We start from the raw sequence: 20949 nt of genomic DNA on the forward strand, positions 1-20949 counted from the left end.
ACCTGCAGAGGCATTTGGAGTTGCATTCAGTGGGAAAAGGATACTTCATTTGATAGGCTGAACAAATGCTGTGGTAATTTCATTTTCTGATGGTTTATTGGTCAAAAATGGTGTTCAAACCCAGTAGTCCAGGTTGACATCGCCATTAAAGATTCACCGTTTTGTGGGAGGTTACGGTGGAAAATTGTGATGGACAAGAGACCATCAGTCTTGGACTTTATGTCAAATACTAAAATTACCACAAAGACTCAAAATCACTGTAAAAAGATGCAAAATCACCACAAAATGAAGCAAATAACCCACAAAAACATGCAGAAATCCCGAAGAATAGAAGCTAAATCACTACAGAAAAGGCTAAATCATTGCTATGATTGAAATTCACAACAGACACAAAATCACCACAAAACAATGGGAAATCATTACAAAAAGTAGAAGAAAAAAATCACCATTAAAAACAATTACAACCGGCACAGATGAAACTACTAGAAGTCTATGAGAAAACTACTGTACAACTCACTTGATTTGTTACCTCAGTAAACATGTTTCTAATGAGTTTATGATCTCTATTGACAGTTTTACATATCTCTCAATACAGAAAGAGGTTTATTATGTAAATTTTGGCCCCATTTAGAGTAAAATAGACAATAAAAAAAAAAAGTATGTTTGAGTATGGAGCTAGCTTGTAATTGACGTAGTGTCCTCAAGTTTTGAGTCAGTTCACCCCATTCGCTTGATATGTCTGGTTTCAAAAGACCAAACTGGTGAATTCCAAACTGGAAGCTTCCAGAAGTGTCAAAAAGTCTCCAGCACACTGTCTAAAGTGTAGAAATACCTCGATTTGTAAAGTTTAGCAATGCCTTTTTGCCATCTTTCCAAGTTAAATAGTGTCCTTTTGGAACATTTTTATTGGAAAACATGTTATCAGGAGCAGCTTTTTTTGAGTGTACATAACTTGCAGAGATGATCAAATCTGGCAACGTCTTGCACAGTGATTTCAATAAGATTATAACAGTCCAGCAGCAAGGTTCAAAAAGTTTGACAGAAAGTTGGGGAGCCGAAGATGTGGGATGTATAAAAAGTTTGCAGGAGTCTTCGGCTGCTCGGTGAAAGCCAAGTGTGATGGAGTGCACAGAGAGGGGGGTCTAGGGAGTCAGATATGGGTCCAGTGGTCATCGTTCCTCCTGAGATTCATCCCTTTTCCCATTTAAAAGATGTGATTACACCGCAACAATGTGCGCACACACTTTTTCTTACACACCGGCACTGGTGATCCAGTTTAGGAGGTTAGAAGGGAGGGATAAGGAGATAGAGGGGAGTGGAGGGGAGGGAGGCAGCCATGGAAGAGATGCAATGAAGGGAAGTAGAGGGGAGGAGAGGGGAGGGGAGGAGAGGAGAGGGGAGGGGAGGAGAGGAGAGGGGAGGGGAGGGAGAGGAGAGGAGAGGGGAGGGGAGGGGAGGAGAGGGGAGGGGAGGAGAGGAGAGGAGAGGGGAGGAGAGGAGAGGAGAGGAGAGGAGAGGGGAGGAGAGGGGAGGGGAGGGGAGGGGAGGAGAGGGGAGGGGAGGGGAGGGGAGGGGAGGAGAGGAGAGGAGAGGGGGGGGAGGAGAGGAGAGGGGAGGGGAGGAGAGGAGAGGGGAGGGGAGGAGAGGGGAGGAGAGGGGAGGAGAGGAGAGGAGAGGAGAGGGGAGGGGAGGAGAGGGGAGGAGAGGAGAGGGGAGGGGAGGGGAGGAGAGGAGAGGAGAGGGGAGGGGAGGGGAGGAGAGGAGAGGGGAGGGGAGGGGAGGAGAGGAGAGGGGAGGGGAGGGAGGCAGCCATGGAAGAGATGCAATGAAGGGAAGTAGAGGAGAGGAGAGGGGGAGGAGAGGGGAGGAGAGGGGAGGGGAGGGGAGGGAGGCAGCCATGGAAGAGATGCAATGAAGGGAAGGAGAGGAGAGGAGAGGGGAGGAGAGGGAAGGAGAGGAGAGGAGAGGGGAGGGGAGGAGAGGGGAGGAGAGGAGAGGAGAGGAGAGGAGAGGGGAGGGGGGGAGGAGAGGAGAGGAGAGGGGAGGGGAGGGGAGGAGAGGAGAGGAGAGGAGAGGGGAGGGGAGGAGAGGGGAGGGGAGGAGAGGAGAGGGGAGGGGGGGGAGGAGAGGAGAGGAGAGGGGAGGGGAGGGGAGGAGAGGAGAGTGGAGGAGAGGAGAGGAGAGGGGAGGAGAGGAGAGGGGAGGAGAGTGGAGGAGACGGGAGGGGATGAGAGGAGAGGAGAGGGGAGGGGAGGGGAGGGGAGGGGAGGAGAGGAGAGGGGAGGGGAGGGGAGGAGAGGAGAGGGGAGGGGAGGAGAGTGGAGGAGACGGGAGGGGAGGAGAGGAGAGGAGAGGGGAGGGGAGGGGAGGAGAGGGGAGGGGAGGAGAGGAGAGGGGGGGGAGGAGAGCGCTCTCCCCCTCGTCCTCCCTCTCTCTCTCGTTTGTCATTCTGTCTGCACCGTATGCAGATGAGGAGCTAATATGATATCTCTGCTGAGCTGATGGATGTTTAAAATGATATGGCAACCCTGAGCAGCCTCGCCGCATGCTGCCTGCCAGGGATGGAGTGTGTGCTTGGGAGTGTGGCAGTTAGTGTGTGTCACTCAGCTGAAAACCACAATCTGTCGCGACGATGATGTACACTCTTAAACTTAAAGGCAACTTCTCGTCCAAATACGTTTATTAGCAATGATTGGCAATGCATTCCTGGCTTTTTTTCACCAAAGTGTTGCTATTCAATGCATTTTTGCAAGTTCAATAGTGTCTTTTTGGTGCTTTTTGAAATGTTTATTCCTCTTTTAGACAGCTGCCTCATGAAATAGATGTGCAAATAGTTCCTTTGTCTTAAAACTTAAAGCTTCATAATGGTTCAATGAGCTGGTGCCGTCGAGCAATTTCAAGGTAACAAAGTGCAGCTAATTCTGGAGTCAAGATTTTTCTATTCTATTTTTAAATACATTTCTGCACTATTAAGAGCTGTAACTTGTGTGTAGAAATGTTTTGGACAAGACAGCAAAACGCACGTGGATGCCTTGTGTCAAAGTCTGCTTTGTGGAGATCAATATTCAATCAAACCGCATAATACGTAAAAGATCGATGGTTGAGACATTTTTAGAAAGAAACAAACTTTGATAGCAACAAATGGTAGTTCTGAATGCGCAGCAGTGAGTGCGTCAGAGTTTGTGTGTCTGTGTGTGGCTTTTTTTTTTTTTTTTCATATTGTCATGGTGGTAATGAGAAGTGGATCTGGCAGCGAAGAGTGAAGGGGGAGCAGGACCAATTGGATTCTCCACAGACTTCATTAGTTAAAACAAAGCCAGTTGTCCATTTGGGCTCTTTCACAGCCTAATTGATATTGATTTACTGATTTGCTCAAGGGTGATTTAAAAGCATGTTTGGTGTTATTGTCAATGCTGCTTTTCCTCCTCCTCCTCTCCGTCTGTCTCTCTGAAGGCTTTAGCGCTTCATCCCTCTGGTTAAAAAAAAAAAAAAAACCTTGTACGAAAAGAAAAGTTGGCTCCTCTCTTCGAATCCTCCTTAACAGCCGTCTCCACCCACTTTCTCGTTTCATCGCCGTCACATTATTTTATGACATAATTGAGAAAAATTCAGGGAAACGATTCTTTTTCTACCTAATTTCCTCCAGCAGGCTTATCGGTGCAACAAATTACCGTGGGGTGGTGGTGATGGTGGGGTATCTTTATTCGTCGTGGACCGTTACGGCTAAGATAGCGTTGATAGATCGTCACCGTCCTCGTAACTGGATAATGATAGTTATCATAAACGGTTAGCGGTTGGCTAAGTGAAGCATTGAGATCAATGGCAATGGTGTTGGTGTTAGAGTGAAGGAGGCCTTTTATCATATTGATGGATGGCAGGCCTGTCTTTAATGTGACATGTTATGATCATATCAATTTGTCCTCAGTTCTCATCGACATCACTTTATTGCCTCTCCGTCTCTCACAGTCCATCACCCAGCACTGTAAATTCAGACCTGAAAATGGCAGTGTGCCACAGCGCTCCATAAACCCACCATTTCTCTTCCTTTTACTGCTTTCCGTCCTCCTCTCTTCCAGCTTTCTCTTTCTTCTTCTTCCTCTGCCTGACTCTTTTCATCTCGCTTTAATCCACCCAATTTCCACTCTATTTTGATACCTCTCCTTCTCTATTTACCATCTTCCTCCCCTCTCGCTCCTTGACAGGCATCAGCAGACAGCCTGAACGAAAGAGTGAAGGAATCAGACTGGGATTAAAATGTAATATCAGACTATTAAAGAGATTAGTGTTTGACATTTCACCGTCTGAGCTACCCCACCAAATCTGATGAACTGGCATTCATGATATTGATTTATTCCCCGGCTTCTTTTATCGGTTCCACGTTCACACGGACAGCAATAGATCCGATATGGTGGCCTTTTATGAGGCAACTTGTCACCAGGGGCCTCAGCGCTAAGTAAGAGCCGACCGACTGCCGGGAAATGATTGTTTCGGTAAGTGAAGTTTATTCATCGAAATCCAGAGTTTTTTGAAAGAGCAGCGGCAAAAAAGGGCGGCCAAGTCGTGACTGATTCGCGCTTCTTAGGTGGACAAAGACGAGGTCTCACTAATGAGAGCTTCGGCGTCGCCACAAAAGAGGCGTAATTATTTCCAATTGTGAGGAACAATCATTTTGGCTCAATTACAGCACACATCCATCAAGGCTAACAAGGTAGCTGGTTGTGACTGAGGTTCCCCATTAGTGTCTCTGTCAACATCTTTACGACGGGACACTTAAAATCATTTGTAGCTCACATATTCCTACATATCTTTCCATTCATACATGCTTGCATCCAATCTGTCAAGCTCCTCAATCATTTAAACCTCCACATAACCACTCAAACCTCTAATTAGCTGGAAAATACACCTCTACAGGCATTTTCAAGAGGATGATTCCGGATTTTGGAGTCTACAATACACTAAAAATGGATGATAATGCAAAACAATTGTCTGTTTGGTGCTTAAAATCTTGTAAAAGGACACTTCAGTGCAGCATTAGAGTGCAACCAGTTCTCTAACTAGCAAACCAAGGGTTAAACTGACTCTGTAAAGGCTTTAAAACAATGGATAATTATTTCAATCAGCTCATCAGCTAACAGCTAATGGGGAACCTCAGTTTTGCATCCACTCTGGCGTGATCCTCCATCATTTCTACGGTCGACCATTGATGTAACCACTCAGACCTCTAATCAGCTGGAAGATACACCTCTGCAAGTATTTTCAAGAGCATGATTCTGGATTTTGGAATCTATAATACAATAAAAATGGATGGCAATGCAAAAAATAAATGTTAGGTACTTAAAGTCTTGTAAAAGGACACTTCAGTAAAGCATTAGAGTGCAACCAGTTCTCTAACTAGCAAACCAAGGGTTAAACTGACTCTATAAAGGCTTTAAAACAATGGATAATTGTTTCAAGCAGCTCATCTGCTCTGTGTTTGTAAGTGGCTCTGGCATAAGCCCGATAAAATGCCACATTATGAGTCTTGATGGGGAGAATGATGGATATGGCAGCCGCACATCGGCCTCATCCATTATACAGAATCAAGCTGCCTCAGAGGGTTTTATTGCATAACTCTGCAGCATAATCATGTCACAGCTCAGGTTAATCCTCAAGAAATTGCCATACCCAATAGGTTTAAGAAAACAAAAACTACTTGCTTTAGGTGAAGGGAAATGTGTTGTCATAGTGAGAGGAATGCATTGTTTTTACAGAAGACAGGACAGAAACTGCTGTCCCACTCTGAGCTCATTCTGAAGTGATTTGCAGCGCATTAAAAGCATTGTTATCAGTGCAGGTTCATGTTTACTCTAATAAACTTGCTTGTAATTCAGTCTTTTATTGTCATTGTCAATAAAACAATGACATTTCGTAATACCTTGAAAATACCTTGAAAGACTCGTCTAAACACAAAACTGCATTCTGTGACTTGACTTTAAACTCACTGCCTTGATTTAACACATGCAGCAAACCTTTTACAAGGTGCAGTTTAGAAGTTTTGGGACTGTTCGGGTTGCACATTGGTGTCATGGTGACATACATGCAACATGTGCAAGTAATAATCGCTAAGTCAGGAAACCATCCAACACTGCATCATCAGCAGTGCTATGTGGGCTTTTCTGACCACTGGTTTGTGCACATTTGTAATCCCATCATGGGCCTCAAACTGGAGCAGAGAGCAAATGTGAAATTTTGCATTTTGTCAAACAGAAGATGTAAAGGATCATAACATATCAAACAGCAGTTTCCACAGTGGAACAAACTGAAGACTAAGAAAGCCCATCAGGTCAGCAGCACATTAAGACTATTCTATTGTTTTCTTGACATTCCCATTGTGCACTGTGAATTCATCCATCAGAGTCGGACTGTCAAGGTAGAGTTCTATTGTAATCGCCCAAGTAGAGATGCAAATTTTAGATGGTTCTCTAAACCAATAGTCTGAAATGTATTCAGTCAAAAATCGAAAAATTAACTGCTGTTGGCACTGCACTCAAAGCTGATTGAACTATTTTTAACTGCAGCATTCAAAAGCAGCTTGTTTACATTATCTACCTTGACTGTAGAAACCACTGTCCTAGTAGACTCCAGCTCGTTTTAAGTACATGAGCTGTGGCTGGAAACCATTAACCACCCCAGAAGTCTTTGTCATGGTGCCCATTGCTAGCTAAACCCCCACAATGCTCCCTGTTTACCATCACTGACCTGCATGTAGTCTGAGCAACCGCTTCCTTGGGCTGCTACAGCATTAAATGCAACAAACTGCAATATGCCATCCCTCTAAACAGTAAGAGGCTCCACCTGGTGGCACAACCATGTACTACAGCTACTTCTGAAACAACCTTAAACTGTGGCACCATGGCATGTGGGTGCTCAAATTCTGTTTCTTGGTCGCAACAACACAAACCTACCTCCTGTACTCACCAAATTTGACCTCTTATTGTTCCCCAAAATGAAATTCAGGGTCAGTGCTTTGTGTGCAGATGTTGCTTGACGTGGTTACATGATGTGACTTCCATAGAGGGGACCTGGTCTGCAAATTAGCTGTTAGCTATTGACCTATGAACATGGCATCGGTTATTGTAACAATGCTTCTTGTTCTGTCCCTATTAAATAAACGTATAAATAAAAATAGAGAGGTCCAAGCATGACAGCAGTGTTGGGAGCCTAATTTTTGTAGGTGCAGATTTTTCATGATTGCACCTCATCAAATATGTGTGATATATTTTTATGAAAATGATCAGACTGGACTGTTGTATCACTGCATCTCATTTTGCACCAATTACAATACTGCACTGTTTTTAGATATGTAAATATAATCTACTGCCATTTGTAAATATCTATCTACTTGCAAGTCAACCAGGTAGTATTTTTACATTATCCATTATACTGCAGTGCTTGTTTCTTAGCATCTTGCTTCCTAGTGCCTTTGCGTTTATTGTGTTTTTCTACTGTCTTGCTAACTCTGCTCTGAGAGAAACAGCTTTTCAATCACGTCTATGTCCTGTCCATATGGCAGAACTGACAATAAACTTGACTTTAGCGTGACGTTGATATTCGATATTGGTGGTGTATTTGTCACAAGCTATCTTTACAGTCACCAACTTCATCAACCTGAAGTGTATCCCGAGTTCCTCCCTGTTGTACTTGCGGCAGATGCAAAGGCCTTAAAATGTTAGACATTAACGGAACAAAAAACAGCAGATTCATTGACAATCAGCTGAATTTTCTTCACTTAGCCCCACTTCTCACGTCTAATGTCCACCTGTATCCCATCTCCTGCAACCTCCATCCTCCTTCCACGTTCACTTCACACCATCTCATCATCCGGTCCACCCGGTAATGGCCTCGCTCTGGGCTCCACACACACCGTATCCGTCGCTCCAATCAAAACCTTAACGCATCTCAATTTAACCACTGTTGTAACACACATGCACTCCTTTCTTTTTTCTGGCTTTTGCTGCGAGACACACACACACACACACACACACACACACACACACACACACACACACACACATAAGTTTGATTCTGTCGGGTCGGGGGGGTGGCATCAGTAATGCGTGACGCGTGCCTCTATAACGCCGGCCTCATTTGCATGTGTGAGGAGGTCTGTGCTAATGGAGCTGATCTCTTGTGCTGTTATTAAATGGGGAGAGAGAGGGAAGGGGTGGGAGGTGTGCTGGGGGAGGTTATTATTAAAGAGGAGGAGGGAGAGACAAAAAAGAGGGGAGGTCTTCGCTCCTCTCCCAGAAGCATGATGGATGATTCGGGACTCTCTCCCTCGTCCTCCCCATCGTACGATTCGTCTTGCAGAAACACCTCCATGTGCAGCTAATGTGCGTGTGTGTGTGTGTGTGTGTGTGTGTGTGTGTGTGTGTGTGTGTGTGTGTGTGTGTGTGTGTGTGTGTGTGTGTGTGTGTGTGTGTGTGTGTGTGTGTGTGAGTAAAGTGCATGGCTTTTGAATATCACGAGGTAAATGAGGCCTAACACACTACTGCCACTTCTCCCTTTGTTCACCCTTTACCACTCAGGTCGTTTCTCTCGCTGCATTTAAATGTCCTCAATATGTCACACATGCATGGATGAGCGCATGCATCGCCGCTAACACACTCCACCGTCCGCACACACACAAGCAGAGTAAATCAAGTCTGTTGCGGCGCTCGTCTCAGAGCCTTTTTAATAGCACACACATGCGTGGTTTTTACTGCTGTGTATTACAGTGTAATGGCCTTTTCGTAGAGTTGTTCCATTTTAACTGCTGATTGTCTAGATTGTAAAATAATATTTGTTACCGCATTAATCTTGTACAGTTTCCGCGCTGAAATCAACAGTCCTGATGTTTCATCGCTCATTATCATATACCAGCGCTGCATTCGCACTGGGAATATTAGTGCATTAGAATAGTAAGTTTGTTTGTTTGCGTGAATCCAGCAGCTGTTGTTTCTAGTCTCCAGGGATCTAAGTCAAGATAATACATGTGTGCTCACATATGTGTATACTCCTACTTCTCACCACTCTTGAAGATGTCAAGGAGTTATACAGTATGTAGTATAGATTGTTTTCTTTCGAGGATCTCAAACAGAAACTTGATTTCCATCCACACATAACTACTTTTCTTGTGACAAGGTCAGAGCTCAACCTCATTGCTTTCTCTTTCCTGAGTGTCGAGCATCAGTGCTTGGTGAGTAAAAGGTGTTCATAGCAAGGATAGAAATGTTAAACTGTTTTCTGAACAGATTGTCGGCGGCATTAGCAATTGAAAACAGATGAATTGTTAAAACAATTAAAATACTGTGGACATTATTCTGTGTGCTTATAGGGCTCTTTTCAAACAGGGATGTATAAAGTTTTGCTATTAGGTGAGCTCAGATTGGAAACCATTAACCGCCACAGAAGTCTTTGTTATGGTGCACCTTTGCTAGCTAAACCCTTACAATGCTCTCCACTAACTAAAAAAGAACTTTCCGTTGTGTTAGTTACCGATTTTTCAGGTTTTTACGCTATTAAACACAAAAAAATTGCAGTACTCAGTCTCAATAAATAGTAAGAGGCTCCACCTGGTGGCGCAACCAGGTACTACAGCCAATCTACAGTAGATTTTCCGAAGTCCTTCATAAATTATGTATGGCAATTCATTGATTAAACACCAACATTCCTAGTCGATAGCATCAAATATCTGTAACTGCTGGCATGATGTATTGATCAGATGTTTCTTGATATAATACCTTTAGGCTCTAAGTTCTTTATTGAATATAGTTGTATTTAGCAGTGTAACGCATTATTTGAATTATATCAAAACATTTTCAGACTACCCTAAAACTGATGAAACCTTTCGAAAGATACCTAACTACATTCTCAGTCTGTTCAGTTTCGACAGGTGACTGTAAAAGGTTCTTATTTCTTCATTAGCTGTGTTTCCGTAACATATTTTATGCCCACTTTAAAGAATCGCAATGGCAGCATTTGAAAAAACGTCCCTAATTTTGCAAAAAAAGTTTTTAGACTTGCTTGTGGTGGCAGTTAAGATGTAAACAACTGTTTTCAAATAGGTTTTGATGTAGCCTACATTGGCTGATTTGCTGTTTTTTTGTTGTCTTTGTATTCAGACAGCCTAAAACATGGCTGATACCAAATGTCATGGCAGAATAATTACCACTTTTCTAATAGAAAACAACTCCTTGAGTCTTAGCTTTTGCTCGCACAGATGTTCAAAGTAATGTAGCCTTTACCGCCACCTTCTGATGACACTATGATGCCTGGTGTGTTTGCTTCAAAGTAAAAACAAGTCTATTTTGCATTTTCTTGTTATTTTTCACCACATTGCAAAAGTTTGCTTCACATTCGCTTGGCCCTTGTATGAAGACGCTGCTGTTGTTAGAATGGAGCCTGTGGTCATCTTGAATTCACATCAGTTCCAGTTTCTGCCACCGACAGATTGCACATAGTAAAATATTGTAGTGAAATACCCACGGAGACTTCCCGAGCCACTCCTGCTGCTCAACCAGCTTCCACATTGTCCGTCCACATGCTCGAAACGTTGAAAGAATTCATAGTTTTGCCAAAATATGTCCGAACGCGCTGCTTCTTGAGATATTTCAGGAGCCAAAACTGTGATTTGCTTGGAACGCACTGAGGCTACAGATGGACAGCAGAGATGTGGATTAGGAAGCAAGAGGAGATGTTTCTGCGGATATTTGTAATTTGTACTTTATTTCTGCTGCGAATCATCGAGATCCGTTTGAACTTGGCGAGGAAAGAACAAACTTCTTTGCGGCGACCTTTCGGAGCTAACAGATTCGGGCGGAGTGTCCCTTTACGAGGTGAAAAAACTCCACACATGAATACGTCTGAGTCAGTGCTTTTATTAACTGTTGACTCACTCCGTCTTGCGTCGTTCCCAATACGCCGTGGAAGCAGCATCAGCTAGAGGATGATTAATGAAATGGCAGCTCGTCGGTGTCGCTCAGGTCTCCATTGCGTCCAATCCTCATCTCCCCCCGCGGCACTTTGGCACCGCCGTCTACTAGACTCATCCTCCAATGGGAGAGTTTAGATCCATCTGGAGGTGGGCCAGCTCCTCGCAACTGACATCATCCCAAGACCTGGCACAGTTTGTCAGAATGACACTGGCTGTCTCGCGCACACAAATACTCCAACACCTGTGATGGAGATAAGATAAGGAGGAAGTGGGAAGCCTCGGGAAGGTGTGAAAGTCGAGTGTGCGAATGTATTTATCGCCGTTTAAAGATGTGTGCTCAGGCGTGCTGATTGGCTGGGGATTGTGGGTGCAGTCTGTGAAGCGGCTTGTGTAAATGTGAAATGCAGGATGGCAGGTGAGAAGGAGGAGAGAGGCGTTAAAAACGGGAAGTGTTAGAGTGACACAGATGGGCTGCTGAGAGGATGATGATGATGATGGTGATGCTGGAGAGAAGAAAAAAAACAAGAGAAAGTCCTGGAGGTGTTTTTTTATTTAACTGATTTAGCCCCAAAACGATTATCCAAACAGCATTTGAGAGGAAAACTTGGTCAAGCAGAAATGCAGTTTCTTAAATGTATGGATTTAAAGCTTTTTTCAGATTTTTCTTCCTTAAATTGAATATCTTTTTGGCTTTAGACTGTTTGAAGATGTCACCTTGAACTACTAAAACAGCATTTTTAAGGAGTGAATGAAGCAAAAATAATCAATGGATGAAACCTCTGAACACCAAAACCTACTGCTAGGATTGAAAGAAATGTTATTTTTAAAAACAATCCCCAAAGTTACGCTGTTTAACAAAACCAGAAAAGGTTAAAAGTCCTTGAACTACTACTACTACCTTGCTGTTGTAAAACCAAATCTAAGTCCAAAATCGTAATATTCTTTTTAAATCACTTGATTATGCATGTTTAATTTTTTTTAAATTTCCCAAAATAAACAGTTTGAGCTATTTAGATTCTGTGAAAAACAAAAAAAAATCAAGGATTATTCAGCTGAACTGCAGGCTGTGTACACCCAGAGCAGATAGAAGACAAGTATATAATAAAAAGCTAATTTATATGGTAAAATATCTATAATATGTAGATTTTTTTTTCAATATTCATAACACTTGTGAACAAGTTTTTTAGCAAAATGATCAAAGATATTAAGCTGTTTTTCCCCACATAGCATTTCAACGATGTTATTTCTGCACAAAAGACATTTCTTGAGTTCTCTCTACTTGCAACCACAGTTGTTCTGTTTTCATAGAGGTGCAGGATTTTATATTGTGGTGAAAAATGAGCTGACAGTGAGGAAAAAATGCCTAGAAATTCCTTTTTTTTCCTTCTTTTTTGAATATTGAAAAAGAATCTTTAATTACATCCTTGAATTGAACACATACTAGATTTTTTAGCTTCAATACGTATTAAAACAACAAACAAGAAGTTGCTTTATGTTCACTTACGTAATGTGGCTTCACTTGGGTTTTTAGCGAAAATCAGAAACCTGCTATGAATAATCAGGAATTAAAGAATTTAAGAACTACTTTCTTGGCCATGTAGGTGTAACTTGGTGTTGCTGTGTAAGTCTTACAAACAAAATTGCAATCTCCAAGTGTAGAAGCAGAAATGTCACTGAAGAATGACTCCAAATTTTGGTAGATAAACCTTTTAAATCCAACTAAAACTGATGCTACATAGCAGCGTATTATAATTCAGTTGTATTTCCAGTGTGTACATCACATTGTCGACATGTTACATGCTAATAACTGTGTGAACTCATTCTTTGATTTCCGTCTGTAACCTGGTTTCTTGTGTAGCTGCTAACAGCTCAACAGCATCAAGCTTTAACATGTTGTGAAGCACATCCGTGTCACTTCCGATATCTTTTTGTCTTTGGGTTGTGTGTTCATAAATAAAAGACAGACGAAGAGGGTAAATCACTTTTAAAGGCTGCGACGTGGGAGCGCCGGCTGACAGCTGGCTCCTATGTCTCCCTTCAAGTGGCGCTGATGCAGAGCGTTGCTACATGTGTGTGCCCGTGTCGGATCTTCTGTTAATCACAGCGTCTCCAAATGTGCCGCCGGCACTTTCCGGGTCCCGCCACCTGCTCGGTCTTTGCATCGGCTCTGGCACCGGCGCCCGAGGAGCCCCTCGCGTTTCAGCTTCGTTTTACGTCTCTGCCAGGCCTTCAGCGGCGCTGCGGCCTGCAGGAGTTTTGAGCGTGGATTCACGAGCCGCCGCCAAAAAGCTGTCTGTCATTAAGCATAAGTCTGGCCTGTTTCCACCTGGACGCTGTCTGCCCATCTGTTTCCATCCCAGTGATCAATTCCGACCCAAGTCTTGTCGGTTCAAGTTATGCAGACCAACAAGGGCCGATTGATACAGCGGAAATCAGGCCTAAAAGCTTTTTCTTTTCTTTTTTTTTTTTGCTCTCTACAAAATCATCACATGCCCAGTGAAGGAGCACATTTATTTTTTTTCAAGTAGCTCGGTTGCGGGGGAAGCTAATAAGATTCAGCTCTGAGTCAGTCGGGATAATGGAAGGTGTTGAAAAGGTAAAAGGGCTAAAATGTGTGCAAAAAATAAAGCTTCCGCAGCAATTTTCAGTTTCAATAAGTTTATCAGGCAGTCGTCTGACATTTCTTTAATAGCCCTCTGAGCCCCGAAGCACATTTTTACTCACTGCAGGCTCATTTTTAACTGCAGTATAAATCCAGCACCTCTATGGAAGCAGAACAACCAGGACGAGAAGCAGAAATAAGTTAAAAGTATCTTCTGCGCAGAAAGACACTGTTATAATAAACATGTCTGATGTCATGTTGACATGAAAGAATAATTACAACTTTCCCAATTTCAAAGTATTCCTGAAGGCTTTTCCCCATATTTCTTTCATAAATTGACAAAGTCTTGTGTGTTTAGTCTTTTTTCGTGGTTGGAAAATACCTGGTTTTGTTTTGAACTCTTTTTTTGCTGCCATGCTTAACGTAGCTTATACCACCACCTTCTTTTCTTGTAACAACTTGCTCCTCTGTCTACCATTTTTGAGCCATGCCGGATTTATCTTATTGATGAAGTATGTTTTATTTTGCTTTCAATCACTGTAGTTTGTTTTCCACTCAGTGTACACTGCCTGCAGTTTAGCCGAATAGTCGCTCAATATTTTAAATAACTCTAGGTGCTGAATTATTAAATCTATTTAGATTTTTTTTACACAATCCGGTGCAGACTGTTTGTTTTCTTTTTGGGTAAATTTGATGAACTATTACCACTTTGAGATTAGATTTGGCGAAAAAAAATGGAAATCTAACAATTCCTTCTCATGTTAGATGTTTTATTTCGCTTTCACTCATTTTTTCGCCTCCAATCTGTTCTGAAGAAACACTGCCTGCAGTTCAACCAAGCATTCCCAGAATTTTTGTCTTGTGACTGTTGGTCACAGCAGAGTTAGTGGTGACTGTTTGGTTGCATCAAGAGGAGAGAATTTGTAGTTTTTTACAGAATCTGGCACTTTATTTTTGGCAATGCTTTCAGTTTGTACAGCTTCTGGTAATTTTTTTTTAAAAAACATAACATGTCTTTAACACCCAGCAGTGGGTTGAGATGAGCTAAGCTACACTAACTACGCTACGATAAGATAAGATAGCCTTTTGTTATTTCACAGTGGGGACATTTGCAACAATGAAGCGATGGGAGGATAGGGTAGAAACACAGGGACATCAGTAAAGCATTAATAAATAAACAAGGAACATGCAAAAACACACAATAATCCTATAGCGATATTGCACAGGGGACTGAGTCATCTAGATGTAAGAAATATGAATAATGCACAGGTTTAAATGCACTGATGTTGAGTGAAATATGTCCGTTTTTCGATGTGTTACTGCTGGAAGCAATACTGGTTGTAAAGTCTGTGTAACAGTTCAGCGAAAATACTTCATGGGAGATTTTAAGATGTGGTTTTCTCTTGTGTATCCCCTAAAAAATAGAAAAAAAAACACAGAAATGTCAAGCAAAATTGCAAAATCTTCCATCTCTATGGAATTTGTGACTGTATGATAACATCACCTGTTTTTTTTATTATTATTATTTTTAGACCAGTCATAACTGATGCTGGGAGGATTTGTTGTTGAATGACTGTCTCAGAAATTCCCAGCAGAGGTCACACAGTTTGACTGACAGATCGACCCTGGGAACAGCGGTGCAAAAACAAACCACGCTAATGAGCGCTAATAGCATCAAATAAATAAGATTAGCTTTCAAAAACAAACCTTGAATACAGTGAAAAATAAAAACGGCATTTCAACCGATCCTTAACACAATTCAGTGCAGGTTTCACTTCATCCTCACCTCTGAACTACATTTGTTTCAAAAAAAAAAAGGCCTAAAAATGACCCTTTTTTTAAAGCTATCGACAAACACCATGAATGGTTAGCGTTAGCGCCCCTCTAGTACAAACAAGAGTCCTAAATTTAAAATATGTATGACCCATTGGCTCCAGATTGATGAGATTGTAGCCTGTTTTGGTTTTTGATTCTGAGCTAGATAAGAGGAGCTCTTAATGTCGCCGCACTCCAACCCAAGTTACTGTAATCAAGTTGCACTAGAGTCCATCTAAATGATCGACTTCTCTGTAACATTTAAGCTGTAAAAGCACGCTTTACCATTCTGCGGTAATGCATGAGTTAATAAGTAATAAGAACCAGCAAGCGTAAACCCTTCTCCGCGCAGATGTGTACGTTGATTTGAAAACCCGGACAGTTTTTATGTGCAGCAGTTTGTGTCTTGTTCGAATGCACGGAGCCGAAAGTGCAAAGCAAGTGTGTGTCTGATGTTCCATTTACCCTTTTTCATAATTCATGGCATTGGTAAAATGGACTGAGGCGGAGGTGGCTGTCCTGCGTGTGTGTGTGTGTGTGTGTGTGTGTGTGTGTGTGTGTGTGTGTGTGTGTGTGTGTGTGTGTGCGTGTTGCAGGATAACAGGATGAGCGTTCGGCGGTTTTGTGAAAGATGAAACAGACAAGAGTGCGTCTTTGAAATGCAAAGACCGGCAATAGCGGTGATTGACCACTGTGTCGAGGAGGAGCTCGGGAGTTTTTTCTCCGAATTTCATCATAACGTACACTTGCTCTCACTCCGGGCTCACCTCTCAAACACACACACACACACTGGTTATTAATGATAGCATTGTTAATTCGTTATTATTTTATTTACCTCCGCGACATGAAAACCCCAGCTAATTCGTGCGGCTCCCAGCTCCGGAGGGTTTTTTGTCTGTTTAGTGGATTGCTGGCTGGTGCTCACAGTGTGTAGTGGTGGGGCCTGGGGACCAATTTATTTACATGCAGTGGAAGAGGAACAGAGAATTGGTGGAAGGGATAAAACAAAAAAGGGAAGGTGAGAGAAAGAGGAAACAGCAGGGAATTATGGAGAAAACCCAGTGGAACAAGCAAGTTTCTCTACTGTTCCCAAGGACAGACAAGATCAATTTACTATTTTGATGGCTCAGTGTGTGTGTGTGAGTGCTTTGTTTGGCAGTATCTTATGTGATTTCCAGATTTCTACCTTCATCAGAGCCCAACTGTTTTCCTTCCAGTGTTGAGAAGGAGCTCAGCTAAAGTTGAAACCGTGCTGTTGTATATTCAGTGTTTTGGAATATATGCAGCTGATGCAATTGGTAGTTGGGGGACATTTGCAAATAAAAAAAAACTGCGCAGGATGGTAAATGTTCTGTTTGCAGTGACTTCATTTTGAAGTTACAGCTGGAAAAAAAACATCTATGTTTCTCATTGAGAAGAGATAACTTTCTGGAAACATGTTTGTGCTCTGAGATTTGCAAGATACAGCATCCAGGGTTGATAAAAAATATATAACGTCATGTATTAGATACGAGTTTTGATGGTTAGACCAACACAAAGTGGCCACTTCAGGGCTAAAAAAAAAAATGAGGCTGCAGCTCCTCAAATGTCCACTTGAGGCTGCCTTCTACAGTGAGTCAATCCCCATAAACCTCCATGTTAAGATGTCCAACTTTATGACAGAAGAAAACATGTTTACAGCCTTGTAAAACAAATACTTTTGGTCTCTATAGGTAATTTCCCAATTCATGACAACGGCACTGGTGGTGAATGTTCACAGAACTCTCCTGTTTAAATTGTATTAAGGTTTAAAGTGCATAATGCATAATTAAGGCTAAGCCTCTTTGCAAATTTTTTGGATTAGTTGGGAACACGACCAAGATGGCTGACATACGAAGCCACCATACTTTTTACTTTTTTTAAACTAATAATCATTTATTAAAATGATTAAATTATTTCATTTATTTAAGTATAAATTATTAATAATTTATAGTTCTTTATGAAACTTCTGGGTGACAATCTATGGTAAACACTGGAGAATGGTCTGACTACACCTTATTATCATTCTTCAATAAATAATCTGTAAAAAAATCTGACTTGTTTGTGTTTATTTAAACCAATCACAGTCATATTTGCAGTCGGTAAGCCTAGGATACAGTGATGGTATCCCTGCAAAATAGTGGTCAATTAATCGAAATAATTAAGGGCCTGAATTATCCAAATCTTTGTCAAAACTTGTCATTTTCAATGCATGAGTTGCTGATTGCAAGTTTTTTGTTCATGCTCCCCCATAGTAAAAGAATATTAAAAACGCTTGTACCTGAAGTCTGTTTAGTCAGAGTAATCTATGAATATAGTAACTAGAAAAAGTCTCCATGGAAGGAATGAAGTTGGGAAGATGAGGTTGTCATGTGTTGGCTAGTGGTTTATTATATAGTCTCGCCTCATCTTCACTGTGATTATGTGTAGATAATGCTGCAAAAATAATACGTTTGATCTCAAAAAGTAAAAAAACAAGCAGAATATTCGGTATCTGTGCTTTGATAATGTATGGTCTTGTACATTTTGACATATTGCATTGGAAAAAGTTAGTGGAAACAGCGAAATAAAATACAAAAAAACACTTTTTTGTGCTTCATTGGATGTAGAAACACCTTTTCAAATAAGCTTAGTTTCTTTCTTTGCCTTTATGAAACTTTGTAAAACATGTCAGATACCACCTAACATGGAAGAATATTTACAACTTTCACAGTTTATCAAAGTATTTTTCATAAATGACAAAGTTTTGCATGTTTTGTCTTTTTTAGTGGCTGGAAAACACTTGGTTTTGTTTTCAACTTCAGTTTTTTTGCTGCGATGCACAATGTAGCTGATAGCACCACCTTCTTTTCTGTAATTGTGACATTTTGAAAGTTTTCTCTAAGTTAGCTTTGAAATTATACCTGTTTAATAGTAGATTTCTTACCAAAGTAACAGCAGAATGTCATCTGTGTAAAATGAGAGAATTGGGGGAGACGCTTACCTTTTATAACATCTTTGCTTTTTTAAATAAATAATTTTTATATTTTTTCTTACTTTCACAGCTTTTGTGAAGGTTTTTTGTTTTTTTTTTTTTGATAAGTACATGGAAACACGGCTACTAACTGATGTTTAATACTAGATTTCTTACCAAACTGCCAGCAGAGTATTGTCAGCATAAAACCAGAGAATACAGATTACAGTGAATGCAAATAAGATACTTTGCTACATTTTCGAAATAAATCTTTTTTTACAGTGTTTTTCTTACATTCTCAGCTTTTGTGAAGTTTTCTTGATAAATATATGGAAACTAACTGATGGTTAATACTAGATTTCTTCGCAAACTAACAGTGTCGTCAGCATAAAAGCAGAGAATATGGATCACAGTGAATGCGAAAAAGACACTTCCCTTTGTCTTCAAGTAAATTATTTTTGCTATATTTTTCTTACATTCACAGCTTTTGTGAAGTTGTCTTGATAAATATATGGAAACATGGCTACTAACTGATGGTTAATACTAGATTTCTTACCAAACTGACAGCAGAATGCCATCAGCATAAAAGCAGAAAATATGGGTCACAGTTAATGCAAATAAGACACCTACCTCTGTCTTCAAATAAATAATTTTTACAGTGTTTTTCTTCCACTCCCAGCTTTTCTAAAGTCTCTGTTTCTTCTTGTCTTGCAGGCAGGACGCCAGTGACCTCTCTGGACCAATACAAAGGTACCGTAATCCATCTTTTTTTCTGTATACTGTCATTTTGCCCTCGTTATGCCTTCACCCTACATATCGGCCTCATCTGCAGTGAAGTATGTGGTCTCCAGGCTTCGGGCTCCGTTCACACTGGAGTGTTGGTCGGAGGGGATGAAGAGGGGTCTTTAGAAGGACGGAAGGACGAGGTCGAGGCTAGAAAGATGGTGAAATAAAAGGAGAGCGTTGGAAGGGAAATTGGAAAGCAGAGATGTGACGCGCCTCAGATGTATGGCCGAGGAGGGTCATTAAATTAAACCCTTCGGCAACGGGGCGACAGATCAAGCGAGGATGGGGGGGTGGAGGTTTAAATAAGGGCCAATCTTAAAATAGCAGTACCTATTTCTCATCTGAGGCGTAGTTAACAGGAAAAGAATGAGCAGCCTGGCCTGGAAACCATCAGTCGCCCCATTTCTTGGAGAGAGATAAAACGATTAGCGACAACTTTTCAGATCCATAAAGGCTTGCGATGGCACCCGTAATGCTTTACGAGTCGAGCCTTGCCGTTGCAACGTCGATAAATATTGCATTTACTCTGACCTGCAATGTTAATGAGGGGTTACCTAACAGAAGCCCTAATAATAGAATGTCTCATAAACATTTATAGGATCCATAATGCATCGGCAGGCGTAGCTGGAAGTCCGGTCATTCCTGCTGCTTTCATTCCGGCAGACAAACAGTAAAGCGGGATAAACGCCGTGTAGATGAAATTGTGACTCTGGTCTCTTTAAAGCAGTTATTTCCTTCCACAGTACGGCGGAAAACAAAAAAGACAGAAGGTGATGGAATGTTCTCTGTGATGGATTACCTATTTTTAAGTCTCTGTGAGCTGATTTTCATTCTGTAGTGAAATGAACTGAATCTAATGGCTCCCTGGAAAGCAGGAAATCCATTTAAAAACTTGTGGTATATTTGAAAAATATTCAGCGGTAATGCAAAGAATATGCGATTTTAATGGGCTGAATCGTGTCCAGCCACTGATGTGGTCCTTGAAGTAACTTGGCGGCTCTGTGAATTCAATATATGTGGCTTTTATGCCTTATTTATGCACATTTTTGTGATTGGTTTTAAACAAGGATTGTGTAAAAAGAGAAGCTGAGATGTCATGGATGTCATTAGAATCGGATAATATTGATTTTTAATGATAATTACCTGATGTAAGCGCAGCAGGTACACCAGCTCAGAGTTAAAACAAGAAGAAGAAGAAGCAAAAAAAGAGAAAAACAGTGGAGGAGAAAGAGAGAGGCGACGACTGTGAATAATTAGGCAAAATAGTTTGCTTTTGTTTTTCCCTGTGATTGGAGAAAATAGGCGAGGCTGCGACTGTCGCATGAGCTCGCACACAAACACAAAACGCCGTGTGCGCTAATCCGCCACACAGCTGCGTCATTCCGGAACGTGTGTTTACTTCCTCCCCGCCTGCAATGGCATCACCGCCACCGCCCCACAATCCCCTGCAAACACAACACACACAATCACACTCACAACAAAAAGCCAGAGAGAGAGAGAACTGGGCGTATAATTTGATCCTGTGTGCTCTCCTCCTCTAATGAAGCTCTCTGGTGGTTTGACTGACACCCGGCTCGTTATTTAAGTGTCTGTTTTGGGCCGCGAGGAAGATGAGGAGCGAGGAGGAGGAGGATGAAGGGGGAGGAAGAGGGAGGCAAAGTGGAGATGGAGGATGAGGTAGGAATTGTGACGATGGGGATAGTTAAAGGGGAGCAACTATGAATGAAAACAGGCTGGAAAAATGGAAGGAAAGCAGGAAAAAACTGACAGTTATGAGAGTAGTTTTTAGAACAATTCAGTGTTATTCTTACAGATTTTACC

The 20949-nt window shown here is 41.7% G+C and overlaps 1 protein-coding gene across 31 annotated transcripts in view; it reads left to right on the forward strand.

Annotated features, from left to right (window-relative positions):
- The window catches only part of celf2 (cugbp, Elav-like family member 2), a 314361-nt gene that overhangs the window by 46709 nt on the left and 246703 nt on the right, over positions 1–20949 (forward strand). For all 31 annotated transcript variants that reach the window (XM_055006331.1, XM_055006332.1, XM_055006297.1 and 28 more), the window contains exon 2: positions 19057–19092. In XM_055006331.1, the coding sequence (XP_054862306.1) occupies positions 19057–19092 (36 nt within the window). The remainder of the gene's footprint in view (positions 1–19056; positions 19093–20949) is intronic.

This window comes from Amphiprion ocellaris, chromosome 21, assembly GCF_022539595.1.
Source record: "Amphiprion ocellaris isolate individual 3 ecotype Okinawa chromosome 21, ASM2253959v1, whole genome shotgun sequence".
NCBI lineage: Eukaryota > Metazoa > Chordata > Actinopteri > Pomacentridae > Amphiprion > Amphiprion ocellaris.